This window comes from Gallinula chloropus (genome assembly GCF_964237585.1).
Source record: "Gallinula chloropus genome assembly, chromosome: 1".
NCBI lineage: Eukaryota > Metazoa > Chordata > Aves > Gruiformes > Rallidae > Gallinula > Gallinula chloropus.
Genome location: NC_140085.1, coordinates 69,103,475 through 69,116,905, shown reverse-complemented (window position 1 = coordinate 69,116,905; position 13,431 = coordinate 69,103,475). Strand labels below are relative to the sequence as shown.

The following is a 13,431-nucleotide window of genomic DNA, read 5'->3' as shown; positions in this document are numbered from 1 at the left end:
AACAAAGATGATGGATTCAAAACAGGTTGTTCTCCATTTTTTCTTTCCCCTTGCATCCTCTATCTGTATCAAAAGTTACTTTTTTATGTATACATAAGTTGTTCTGAATTTTCTTGTAGGGGTTTATAGTCCTTTCTGGAAATCCTCACTAGCATTTAACACGTTTTGACTACAGTGGTTTCTGTACTGGTCTGCCTTATGTTCCTGCTGCATTTGATGATAAATGAAAGTAGTTAATCACTTCTTAGAATGTTACTTTTCATATTTTATAGATATTTTTTCCTTCTTTAATTTAAAAAAAGCCTATTTCAGTGTGCCTTTCCAAAATTGTTTTAATTCCTGTTTGCACTCCTCTGAACTTGTTCCAGTTTGTCTTTTTAAAACAGTGCTGAATATGGAATGTACTTTCTTCGGTTGAGACTTAACCAGTTCTGACATTGTGGCAATACTGTCTCTGGCTCTTTGGGGAGCAAATCTGATGTGGTCCTTTAAAGTAACTTTCGATAGAGCCTGTAGGACCTGTTGGTGTAATACATAGACTATAGATAAACTACCTACTTTCTTCAGCTGATTGATTGCTACTTGAATGCTGCGTTTTGCAGTAGTTGCATACATCACCATTCTGATTTGGATGGTGTTTAATAGTAGGTTGTGTGAATACATTGATGCTCTCAATTGTTTGCATGTTTTTGTCTGCTTCAGCAGTGGTGTTCTATCGATACAACTTCCATTGCCATCATTTGTGTGTGCTTGTGTTTTGAGGTTTTTTTCAGTTATGTATTAAAGCTCCAAATGTCAAGGGAATGTGTGAATGTTTGACTGGTTAAGGCTAATATTAATGGGAAAAATTACCCAATTACCTCCTTTCTCTCTTAAAAAAGATAAAACAATACAAAGCCTGAGAACCACAAAGCCAACAAAACCCCTCGCAGTCCCTAAAAAGATATAGTTTTTATACCACATGTGACTGATTATTGGACAATACTCTATTTAGCCCAATCTGTCCGCTTACAATGCAATACTGGTTATTTATACTAAGTTAATCAATTAAAAACTTGGAAATGATTCTATTAACCTTTGGAAGATGTGTGCTTGAATTGAAATCTTTCATGGTATTGTTTTACAGCAGTGGATATAAATGGAAAGTGTCCCCTTATGACATTCTAATACTTTAATTTGGAGATTTCCTCCAAACTTTTTGAATTCTTCTGTTTCTGAGCATGTGTTTTCACAGTAATAAAAGTTTTGCCAGAGTATAGTCTATTTTAACTAAAATCAATTACTTTACAAACATTTTGACATTCTGTAAAGACCCTAAAGGTTTTTTGGATCATCCCTCATTCATGTATTAGAATGAGATATATATAAATATATTTTGAAATACATATAATACCCTTCTTTGAACAGCCATGTGTATCTTGAGTTACTTTCATTAACTGAGTAACTTATCCTGCATTTTTGTAAAAGGAACTGCAGTTTAACTATAAATATAACAAAATGCCACAGAATTCAGGGCTACAACTCAAAAATGCTGATCAGTTTGTAAAATCTAAATCAGCCCCTCCATGAAACCTTGGGAAGGACCTCTGTGGTGGCAGAAAAATTTCCAGAAATTCACCACAGTCTTTTTCTAAGTTGCAGTTTGTGCTGATGTTGCCAGACAGCTAAGAAGAGATGGGAAAAGCAGGAAATCTTTTGGGATTTAATCACAGTGCTGATTTGGAAAAGCAACTTACAATGGAAAATACATTTTAAATCTTAAACACAAAGCTACAAAGTATACGGTAGATCATGATTACATTAAATTGAATTGTCTTCATTGCTAATGAAAAAATTCTCCACTTTGGAATCTGATGATCAGAAATCCTACTTCCTGAACTGTTTTCTTTTTTTAAAACTTCCAGATTAGGTTTTCGGGGTCGATTTCTGAAGTACTGGGCACTTGACTGCTATACTTGAGAACAATAGATACAGTTTTTAAAGTTCCATTTTTCTGTTTTCTTATCTTGAAAAGCTTTTTCTTCATTCTTGCCATCAAAAGATCATTGACAGTATTGATGGGCAGCGCTTATCCCTTGAAGATACTAAAATTCCATTGTAAAATACCCATTTTTTCAGCTATCTTGGTCAGTTAAAAAGTGTTTCTTAAGAGATATCTTGCCATTTGAGCTCTTGTATCCATTAGGTGGAAAAGTTCTTGTTTTTAGGTTCCTTCAACTTTTCTAGAGCCTGTAAATAGGGAAGACTTCACCTAACTGATGGAGATGAGTGCTTGAATGAAAGACTAAAGCTCATCACCTTCTAATTTAGAAATTAGTATTATGAAGAGCACATAAATGAGCTAGGTAGCAGTTATATCCAAGTGAAGGTCTCTACTCATCTGCTATGTAACTGTGTAGCAAATACATGAGTCCTTTTGTCTTTTGACTCCTAGTTGATCATAAAATCAGCACATTCCTCTTACAAGACTGGCCAGTGAAATATACCTGTTTTCCTGTGGTATAAAACATTCTGTTGCTTTATATTACTGGGCTTTTAGGGTTTGAGCACAGTGACTTGTTCTACCCAAGCCTGTCCTTTGAAATTAATGCCATACCTTCCTTTGATTTTAAAAAGTATTTATTGCTATTTTATGAGTAAAGGGGATATAACAAATCAGTCATTTGTTTTTTTGTCTTAAATCAATATTTCTGCTATATTCTAGTACCAGTTGAAAGATGGATGACGATGACTTTGGAGGATTTGAGGTATGTTATTTGGATTAGTTAATTTCGATAGTTAACTATTGTCAACTCTTTTTATAATAATTTATAGAATTTTGTAAAATATGTAACAAGAACTTCTTAATATTTCCAGGCAGCAGAGAGTTACGAGTGTGGAAATGGTGAAACCCAGACTACATCCCCCGCTATTGCGTGGGCAGCATTTCCTACAGGTATTGGTAACATCACTATTAAAACTCTTAATAACGTATTGCTGGCCTGTATTCAGTGTAAATACTTGTAACCAGAAGGATGTATACACACAACGAAAGAATGGACAACAGTGAAAACCTATTAGAATGTTCCTGACAGTTATTTCGGGAAGCTGCATTCTCAAAGTTGAACTTTCTTGAGGCACAAAAGAGAAGTGCAGTTTATCCAGTTCAAAGGCTGGTTGGCATCTCGTGGGATGAGGAAATGGAGCTTCTTCACTCAGAGGATATTTTGAGTATGGACCGTCTGTTGAAAATGATGGGAGAACATACAAAAAGTAAACTTAAAAATATGACTTGAGTATGTTGCTTCCTCCATTAGTCTTCTTTCACTCTCCTTAAGTCTTACGTGCTTTGGGGGGTGGGGAAAACTTAAGCAGTTTTTGAAGTTGCAAAATGTTACACATACTTTGTCTCAAGCAGAGGCTGTGTAGAGCTACTTTTGTTGATTTGTATAAATACCTGGTGTCCGTCTGCATTTTAGGACCTTAATGAAAGTTAATTGATAGTGGATAAACGTACAAATCAGTAGAACTAAATAAATAAATGAAGTGTTACAGATTGGCAGTTGATTTTGTTGTGGGAATTCAGTTTAGATTTCACTGCTTTTGCAAAAACATCACTTCAGCAGCGTTAGGAAAAAAAAAATCCACATTTTATTCTCTGGTTAGAAATAAAGATTTCTGCCTGTTACTGTATCAATGTGCAAACTACTTATAGTTTTAAAAATAAGGAAGGGATTTGTCTCAATATGAGTTCTCCATAAATTATGTTCTAAAATTGGATTTTATTTATTTATTTATTTATAGCACTACTGGCTTTCATCCATTACAGAATAATTTGTTTGTCATTCAAAATATGGAAAACAAATAATAAGGAAATTATATGTTCCCAAATAACTTGATTATTCATCTTGTCGTTTTGACTGTTATTCAAAAATACAATTTAATTTCATTAGCGTATTCAAATGTATTTAAATTAAACTAAATTGAGCTGTGCAGCTTCTATCTCATGAAATTTAATTTAAATCTAATAAGGAATGTGGAAGGTTTTTATATGATTTGTAGATGACACAGAAGTATTTGTGTAGGTTTTACCAAAGTGGTATTGAAAAAAATATTAAAAAAATATTGAAAGTATTGAAAAAATAAAGGAAAAAATATTGCATTCGGAATATTTTATTACTGTAAAGTCTTTATGTGACTTTTTCATGCTGGTGTTGCTGTGAATAAATTAACTTATTGCAAGAGGCAAGATTTATTAGGATTGATCAAAATGCCTGTTATGCGTTGACTTACAGGTTAATGTTTTTAGGAAAAGAAGTAACTGAATTTTCTAGCCAATGCTATTTATATGTATTGTGCTTGTCTTACCCTAGATGTCAGTAAGGTGTATTGAAAAATGTCAGGAATTTAAGTGTATTATGGTGCTATTGAAATTATTTTGATAAATTTGGAGTGTGATACCATTACATATACCTAAGAATCTGTAAGCTTTATAAAGGAGTATGCTATTCGTCTCATCCATTTCCTGCATATCTGATGTTTTGTTTAGAAGCAGTTCTAAAACAAAACACTGAAACTTGTTGCAGTATTTTCTCAGCTTGCAAGAAGAAACCAGAAATTTTTTCTGAGGCCCCAGTGTTGATTTCAGTAGACAATTTTGTCCTTGAAATTTGTCTTAGACAACTTACTATCTTTTTGAATGTTGACTTAACTTTTTCTGTAGACTTTTAGTACTATAAAATGTTTACTGGTATGTGCAAATAGTCTTTTGGATGCTGTACTTCAAATCAGAAGTTGCGGTTGCTGGTTCAGAATGGTAGAAAAACAAGAATTTGTACAACAGAAGTGTAATACCATTTTTCCCACCATTTTCCCCATGTCAGAGAGCATGTCCTTCCTTCTGTTAGGCTTCTCTAGCAGTATCACCTAATAGGAAAACACTGTGTTTATTCTAAATGGTAAAGGTGAGAAGAAATTAATTTTTTCTCTCTCATACAAGGTGCTGAATAAACACTGAAATAGAATGTGGGGGTGATTCATGATGAGTGTGAAGGAATGAGCAAATAGTGAGAGAAAAATAATGTGCATTTTTGCAGTCCTATTACCTGCATATCTCCACTACTACTGTTAGCAAAGTCCAAGGAACCACCCGTTGCATTGGGTCTGTTCCTTCTGATTGTTAAACTGAGATAGGAGCAAGTAGTCATTCTTAATTTGTGTGTCTCTATATATGTGATGGATCTCTACTTTTCTTTCCTTACAGTCACTGGGCTGCCTTTAAAGACAGTCATGTTGGCTGAATATTTTGGCAGTTTCCTGGAAACCATTTGCTTTAGTAGAACAACAACCAACAGAAACTAATGGGAATGAGTTCTAAGTTTTCTTTTGTTGTATAGGGATGTTGTATGGGATGCAGAGGGAAATGGCCAGCCCCTTTTCAGTGGTCTGTGAGGACAGGACAAGGGGCAATGGCTGCAAGTTGGAGTGCAGGAAGTTCCGCATCAACATGGGGAAGAACTTTTACACAGTGAGGGTGACAGAGCCCTGGGACAGGCTGCACAGGGAGGTGATGGAATCTCCTTCTCTGGAGATATTCAAGACCCGTCTGGATGTCTATCTGTGCAATATGAACTAGGGAGCTGCTTTGTCAGGGGGGTTGGACCCGATGATGTCTCGAGGTCCCTTCCAACCCCTACAATTCTGTGATTCTATAGTCATTGAATGTTGCAAGATTTGTTTCAGAAGCTGAACTCTTTTGAGTTACAACAGCAATGTGTAAAAATTTTGGTAGCTGTATATAAGTTTTGCTTAAATAAGAAGTTAGGAAATTAAATTACTATTTGCATATGGCCTTAGATTTATGAATTTGGAATAGAATATGTAATAATATATTTTCTAGGATAGTTTGGCTTTGGAAGAATACAGTGTGAGGAAGCGTTTACTTCTGTGATCTGTAAGAAATCATCCTGAAAGCCCATTAGAGCATTTTTTTCTTCCTTTCTGTGTGTCCATGTACCCCTGTAAACTGTGACAAAAAGCAGCCAAGTGTTTTCTGTTGATAGGACATTCTTGCTCATTGAAGTCAACAGAGAAATTATTTTAAATTTCAGCATTATGTAGACATTTACCTGTTGATCCTAATTCTAGTTACACTTTTGAAATGAACACTGAGTTACATTTTGCTTGGTTTTGAAAACTCTATTCCCCAACAGATGTGGAAATGGACATACTGCAGCAAATCAATGATCTGCAAATAGAATGATTAAAAGTGTTTTTGGAAGGGGATAGTTGTTAAGGAAAGTACCGAAAGTCCTACATCTTTGCAGAATGCCGTCTAAGACTCTTGCAACACTTACTAAGGGCATACTGGGTGTCAGTTGATATCTATTACTGTATCTGTCCACTCATTCTTTAGGCCATTTAACCCTTTCTACTAGATACACAATTACACTGAGCTAAAAGCAGTGGAAATACAGGAATTATTTCATTTGTAGTTAAAGCTACAAGTTGTTGCTTTTTGTTTGGCAGGAAAAGATTCATTTTTTTCTTAAACAGATGCTGCTGCTGTTCTTTTGTAAATCGTTTCCACCGACAATGACATTAATTTTATTGGGTATTTATTCCTTATGTATTTTAGAATGCATTTGGTGTGTTCTATTGTGTGCTAGTTTGCTATGTATTGACAAAAATACTTTGGTTGATGTCTGTGAATACAGTGATTTTCAGTTTGTTTTTCGCCAAGCTGCTTATTCAATGTTATTTAGGATGTAGATCCCTGTGTTCTAGTTCTGACATTAGTTTTCTGTCTCTTACAGTTATACTTCAGCAGCCATATGTGGAGGTGGAATTACTAGGATAAAGATAGAGCACTTTTCTTGCATGAGCAAGATTGCAGGCTGTTAATGATGTCTGCTTCTATTTACAATCTTCATGTTTTTGTAATATCTTGTATACAAACCCATGATAGAATACTCTTAATATTGTGAAGCCAATGGTTCAGAAATTATGAGATTTTTCTTTTTTTAAAAAAAAAGTACAGTTCTGGCAGTATTTGCAGCTTACTTCAACCTTCATGGGCATATGGCTTTTAATATACCTGTAATTGAGTACATGCAACTTTTCTAGTCTCATTCACATAGTTTTATCAGAAGCAAGTTTTTGTATTGAGGGTTTTGAAACTGTTCCATTATGATAACTAAGGCACAATATGCAGGAATGATTGAAGGGTTGTCTTCATAAGCGAATTTTGAGCTGAACTAAAATGCTAATGCAATTTTACCCATATGTGCACAAGAGGAATGAATTAAGAGCTTGAACTGCAGGCATAGCACATGTAATTCTAGGAATGTCTAATTTATGAATCTTTAAAATTGCTGAAAGTGAGAAGAAGGTTTTGTAAAAAAGATATTTGAATGATACCTTGGAGAGCTGCTGCATTTTCTTGTCTTCTGCAAGGTCATGTATTTTGTTGAATAATTTTAAACCACAGTGTTTAGAGGTGGTCACCGGTTGTTGCTCCTCATTTCCTAGGCTTTATTTTGACAACTTTTTTTTGACAAGAGGTGGGTTTTTGATTTTTTTTTTCTTCCTCCTTGAAATGCTAAGTATTCATTACTATAACTGAAATATCTGCAAGCTCAATTTGATTATATAATGCTCCGTGTGAAACTGTATTATTTGAAAAATGAAGTCTTATGCTTAGTATCAGATGCTCTAAAATATGTGAATACCTCAAGCTTTAATCTCTTTGAGTCTTCATTCCTCATCTGTATCCAGACCAGTTTTCTTTTATTACTTTTGTCATAAATTATTTATGTGGGAACTATGCTTGTATTATGGTGGTTATCACTAAAGGATGGATGCTAACGCTATAAGGATCAGTGTCATGTTAGGTTTTTTTCTTGTCAGTTGAGAGTTTTAATCAGAGAAACAGTTTTTCTGCTTATTCAGAATTGCCTGATGTAGAATCACAGACTGGGTTGGGTTAGAAGTGACCTCAAATACCATCTAGTTCGAAACCCTTGCCATGGGCAGGGACATCCTCCACTAGACCAGGTTGCCCAAAGCCCCATCCAGCCTGGCCTTGAACACTGCCAGGGAGGAGGCAACCACAGCTTCTCTGGGCAGCCTGTGCCAGGGCCTCACCACCTTCACAGGGAAGGATATTTTTTTTTTTTACGTCTAGTCTAAATCTATCTTCTTTTAATCTAAAACCCCTTCCCTGTAATACCTCCCCTTGTAAACAGTCCCTTTCCAGATTTCATGTAGTCCTCTGGCTACTGTAAGGCTGCAGTAAGGTCTCCCTGGAATGTTCTCTTCTTCAGGCTGAACAAGACCGACTTTCAGCCTATCTTCATTGGAGAGGTGATTTTCTGTCTGGTGGAAATTGATTTAAAGATTAAATTCAGGGTATTAAGTGATAGCATAAAACGGAGACATTACTGACTATTTTACAAGCAAAAAGGCCATCTTTGTCATCTCTGATATTTGAACTAGCAGAGTAGGTGAAGGTTACAGGAAACTTCCTTTTTACGCAGACATTTGGAAGGGAAGGGGAGGGATGAACAGAACATTTCAGTGGGTTTCACAGGTATCTTGTGGTACATAAAGGAAGCCTAAAAGTCCCATTTCCAATTCTGGAGAATCATTAAAAGTTCAATACAGTTGTGCCCCAGTCCTGTTTTGTTTTGTCCTGGTTACCTGAATGGGTTCCTGTTCTGTTTGCTTCTGCCCTCTGGGCTTTTCAGCTAAGTTTCCGTATTTTCTGCTCAGCTGTTTTTCTCCCCCCATGTCCAAATCTAGTATTGCTGCACTTAGCAGAAATTCCAGTATTTTCTGTCTTAAAGACTGTTTTCTTTCTTCTTTTTGTTACATAAGGTTAGCATGGTCTTCTATGTTAACCTGATTCCCAGAACTGGGAAGTAAAGGAGCTGAGACATGGAGCACCTCGATTCAAGGATTGGTGTGTCCTTTGAATGTCCTTAGGCCGATGTATGCACTTGTTTGTGTGTAAAGCTGAAAGATTACACGAGTGCAAAGAGAGAAGTTAGAACTTGTGCTTTTGATGGCAGTTGTCCTATGAAAGCTCTGTGTAAGTTACAAGTGTCAATTTCGGGTGACTGCAATTTTGAAGTTGATAGTACTCAAAAGACACGGAACGTTGAATGGAATTATTCTTCAGTGTGATTGGATTGGGAGAGTTACTTAACATTACATTAGTGTGACTATACTTGCTGCTACTTTGACGAGTTTTCCTAGGTAAACATTTAAGAAAGAATTAATTTTTGACAGCTGCTTCATTTTGCATGTGTGTCTTCTTATTTCTTGCATTAGTATCAGAAGTCCATATAGCGCCTGATGTTCTCCGGGAGCACGCTGTGCATGCTTCCTGCCTGCTTCCTTCCGACTCACTCACTTTATCAACTGATCATGTGGCATCAGCTCTTCAAACCGCCAACAACGTTATAAACCAAGCTGTTCTTGAAGAACAGGTAAAACTACAATTTTTGTGTTTCAGTATGGGAACTTGATGTATTAAATATCTTAGCATTGTACCTTTCCTGTGTGAATTATAGATTGGTTTGCCTTTTAAAAGCAAAAGGTGGTCCTTGGATTTCTGTGATAGATTTGAAGTAAAATAATATTTAAATTGTGTTTAAATCTTCTAACTGGGAGACAATGTACTATTTTGATATGGACTGCAAGAGAGGAAAGTGTGTTGGAGTCACCAAAAATTAAAGGAGTGGTGATAGTGCTAGTAGGAAACAATAGCAGGAAGGTTCTCTAAAAAATGTGTCACTGTTAGAGCTCTAAATATTATGGCTGTACATATATAGCATACTTTTATTCAAGTGGTTTTAGGACTGAAGAATTTAACTATTTTTTTACTTAATAACTGAATTAATTTTAGAGGTTTTTTAATTATATTTTACTATATTTTTCTTCCATTACTTTTAATGTTTGCTTGTTTGCTGCTTGTTTTAATCTGATGCAGTCATAATTATGTGATCTTGATCTCTCTCTGTAATTGTAATACTGCTTAGCTGCTTTTTGGGGAAGTAGAAGTGTTCACTTTTTAACTTAATGAAATGAGCAAGGGAAGGAAAAGAATTTCTACCTTGAGTTTAGCACAAGAATGCAAGATTGCTGTGCATGAAAACTAAATAGATTTTTTATTGGCATTGGTTGCAGTGACACCTATTTGAAGGAGTTTATTGCTTGTAAAGTTCCTTTTTTCAGGATGCATAGTAGTATATACTTGATTTTAAAAGCGATATTGTCTTTCTCTAAACCAATCCATATTTTGGGCTAGTTTGCAACCCTACTGTGCTGTCCTGTGCATCCTGCTCTAGGTGATCCTTCTCTAGCAGAGGAGGTTTGGACTTGATGATCTCCAGAGGTCCCTTCCAACCCTTATCATCCAGTGATTCTGTGACTGACTTGGTTTATTATTATTTGGATAATCTCATTGAGGCCTAAGGTTACTCATGGTGAAACTTGAATTTTGTGATTAAGTCAGATTTCTATAATCTGACCATTTAAAACATTTTGCTAGAACTATCTAAACAACTTGTACTTGTTTTGATTAAACTGCCACTTACTGTTTTTTCTTGGAGCAGCATTTGTATATTCACACTTCCAGGAAGACTGTGGCTGGTACGGCTCCGATAGTTCAGTCTTAGTGAAGAATTAGTTACTGGTTTGTCTTTATTCCCAGCCTAATGTTGTGGGGAATGCCAATAAAAGGAGAAGTGATTTGCCTGGATGCAAATAATACCTAAGAAATGTTCTTAGAAATCCAAAAGCTGTGGGATTTTTTTCTTGAGAGGGGGAAGCATTTGGTTTCTTTTTTGACTAATGTCAGCCAAGGTAATTTTCTGTGTTGAAAGCTCTTCATCTCTCTCTCTCTCTGACAATGTTTTGATAAGTAAATTTCTATTGCTGGCAGAATGATCGAAATGTTCTTTTCTTCAGCCACCACAGATCCTACCTTTCTTAATCTTGGCTGATGATGAAACATGAGTGACCTGTATTCTCTTTTCTTTGAGCTGGGCCAGCAACTTTAGCTTGCAGAAAGAGCTAGTCCAGAATACTAAGGCTTAAGTGTATTTTTTAAAAACTAAAAAGTAATTTGTTTAGGTAATGTTACTAAAAATAAGAAATACATTTTGTTGCTTCCGAATAATTATGTATGTGAAATCTAGTTGTAGAACATGTTTCAGTCTTTCTCATTCTAGTCAGCTACTGACAGACCCATGGTTCCATACCCTCTTTTTAATGGAGGGAATACTACAAACTAAAGAATAAAGATTAGCAAGTATTAGCAAAGGGAGAGAGGAGGTTGAAATGAAGTACTTTAACATTATTTTGAAAGGGTGATCAGATTTTGTACTTTTGGAAAAAGCTAAGGGGAAAATGTTGGCCATAAAACTATAATAAGATATTCTTACACCTGTTAGAGGAGGATGTTAGGAGAACTGTATTTTTCTATAATTGTGTCTATGGAGCCTCTAGAGGTTTTATGTTAAAAAAAAAAAAAGAAAGAACTTTCCAGATATCAACATCACAATTTTTGGTGGTGCCAGACTCTAATCTTGAGTAGTACTCAGAAGTATAATTAGTTCTCTGCTTCTTACCTAAGGGGAATTCAGAGCACAAACTGCAGTTTTCTTTCTGGTTGTTTTATCATCTGGGTCTCATATATCCCTGTACAATCAAGATGTCAGCTATTAATTTTTTTCTTTCTTCCTTTGAATCCTTCAAGAGATATTTATTGAAAAGTCCATTATTTGAATGTCTGTTTGGAATAAAAGGTATTAAGTGAATGGATTATATTATATCAGTCTTAATAAACACGGAAATGTTCCTTTCACCAGCACTCCCCAAATCTCAAGTGTTCTTGGCTTTCAAATTATTGAAAATGTGGCAGCTGAAATTAATTTACCATCTTTTTCCTTCGAATTTCCTTTACTCTGATATAAACAAGATTTTCCTTTTTTTTTAAGAAGGAAAAAAACTCCAAAGAAGCTGTGGCTTTTGTTAATTATACCAAAAATATTTTAAACCTTTCCTAATTTATTTTTATGCTGATAGATATTTTATCTGAAAATACGAGCTTCTCAGTGGTGTTTCATCTAGTTTAGTTTGTGTGTTCCAGAAGCCTCCCTTTCAGCTTTTGTACTCCAGCAATTCACTGAAACACCATTAACTAAATGTTGTAGACATGTCCCAATTACTCTTATTCTGTTGGACTAGCCTCAAGATGAGATATTTATTTTAGCACAGAAAAAATTGTATTACCTTTCCATGGCTACTGTTTTCAGTCTGCATTGGGTGAAAACATAGGATGTCTAATTCAAAGGGAGTTTATTTCCTTGTAATTGATGCTTTGAGACACGTGATTGAACATCATTTCTGCCCTTTTTCACTCCTTTTTGAGTACTTTTACCTTGTTGGAAACTGAGGTATCTGTGCCATCCTCCTTTTAAAGCCTTCTAAACTATTCTTGAAAAGCAGTTAAGGAGATTGGAACTATTGATGTGGCTCCATCTAGAATTACTAGCTACTGTTCCATTGTTGGAGCTTTCTTTTCGGCCAGCTCCTCCTACATAGGAGAGCATGCATGGCCAATTTCAGAAGTGTGGTTTCAAAAACGTAACCTTAGTATTTAAGTTCTTAAGTTCCGTAATGTCACCTGGAAATGAAATTTGACTTAACTGGAATGTTAAATTCCCTTTACCATTTCCTTTACTGCTTTATTTCTTGTATGAATCAGGTTCAAGCAGATATTCCAGTTGCCTCTTTGAATGTAATTGAAGACAAGACTTCGGTTACATCAGGCATTGCTTTGGTTGATGCTGAGGCTCAGAGAGCAAATGAACCGAAAAGCTACCTTCAACAAGCTGTTGCAAACCTAGAAGTCAAGCTTTGCTCTGCTGAAGAAGAAAAATTAAAAATTAAAAAGGTATGAATAACTTTTTAATAAAAGTATTTGGCATTTATATAGGGTTAAAATATAGTTAGAACCGGCAGAGATTTGCAATGCATTTTTTGCAGAAGTTACCCAAATACCTGATAAATTGGCCAAATTTAGTCTTTTTTTTTTTCTCGTATCTAGTGTGGGTTTTTAGTCCGAAGTTTTGTAAAGCTTCAGGGAAAAAAAATACTGTTTTCATGGATGGGAGAAAAAAGAAGAGAAATTTTCTTAGCGCACAGAATGCTATAAATAGCATTTGGCTATCTTTTTTTAGGGGAAGGAGGGGGAGGTCTGGTAACAATTTTTAATCTTCCTTCTGACCTGAATATGATAGAGTACCAAGCAGGCCCCTGCCTGTAGTCTGAGTTAGCAAAAAAATCACTGAGACATGAGCAAGTAAGTTTAATTTCTGGGATTCTTAATACTGTTCCTTGGTAGCTATCAAGGTGTTTTTTGGAAGGAGGAAATGAAAATGA

General features: G+C 35.4%; 1 protein-coding gene across 1 annotated transcript in view; it reads left to right on the top strand.

Moving 5' to 3' along the window:
- Window positions 1-2,717: 2,717 nt before the first annotated feature.
- Window positions 2,718-13,431, top strand: part of CCDC91 (coiled-coil domain containing 91) — a gene marked incomplete at its 5' end in the record, with an annotated part of 107,096 nt that continues 96,382 nt past the window's right edge. Inside the window, 4 exons of the mRNA XM_084275369.1 lie at window positions 2,718-2,747; window positions 2,857-2,935; window positions 9,313-9,470; window positions 12,755-12,943. Coding sequence (XP_084131495.1) covers window positions 2,718-2,747; window positions 2,857-2,935; window positions 9,313-9,470; window positions 12,755-12,943 — 456 coding nt within the window. The remainder of the gene's footprint in view (window positions 2,748-2,856; window positions 2,936-9,312; window positions 9,471-12,754; window positions 12,944-13,431) is intronic.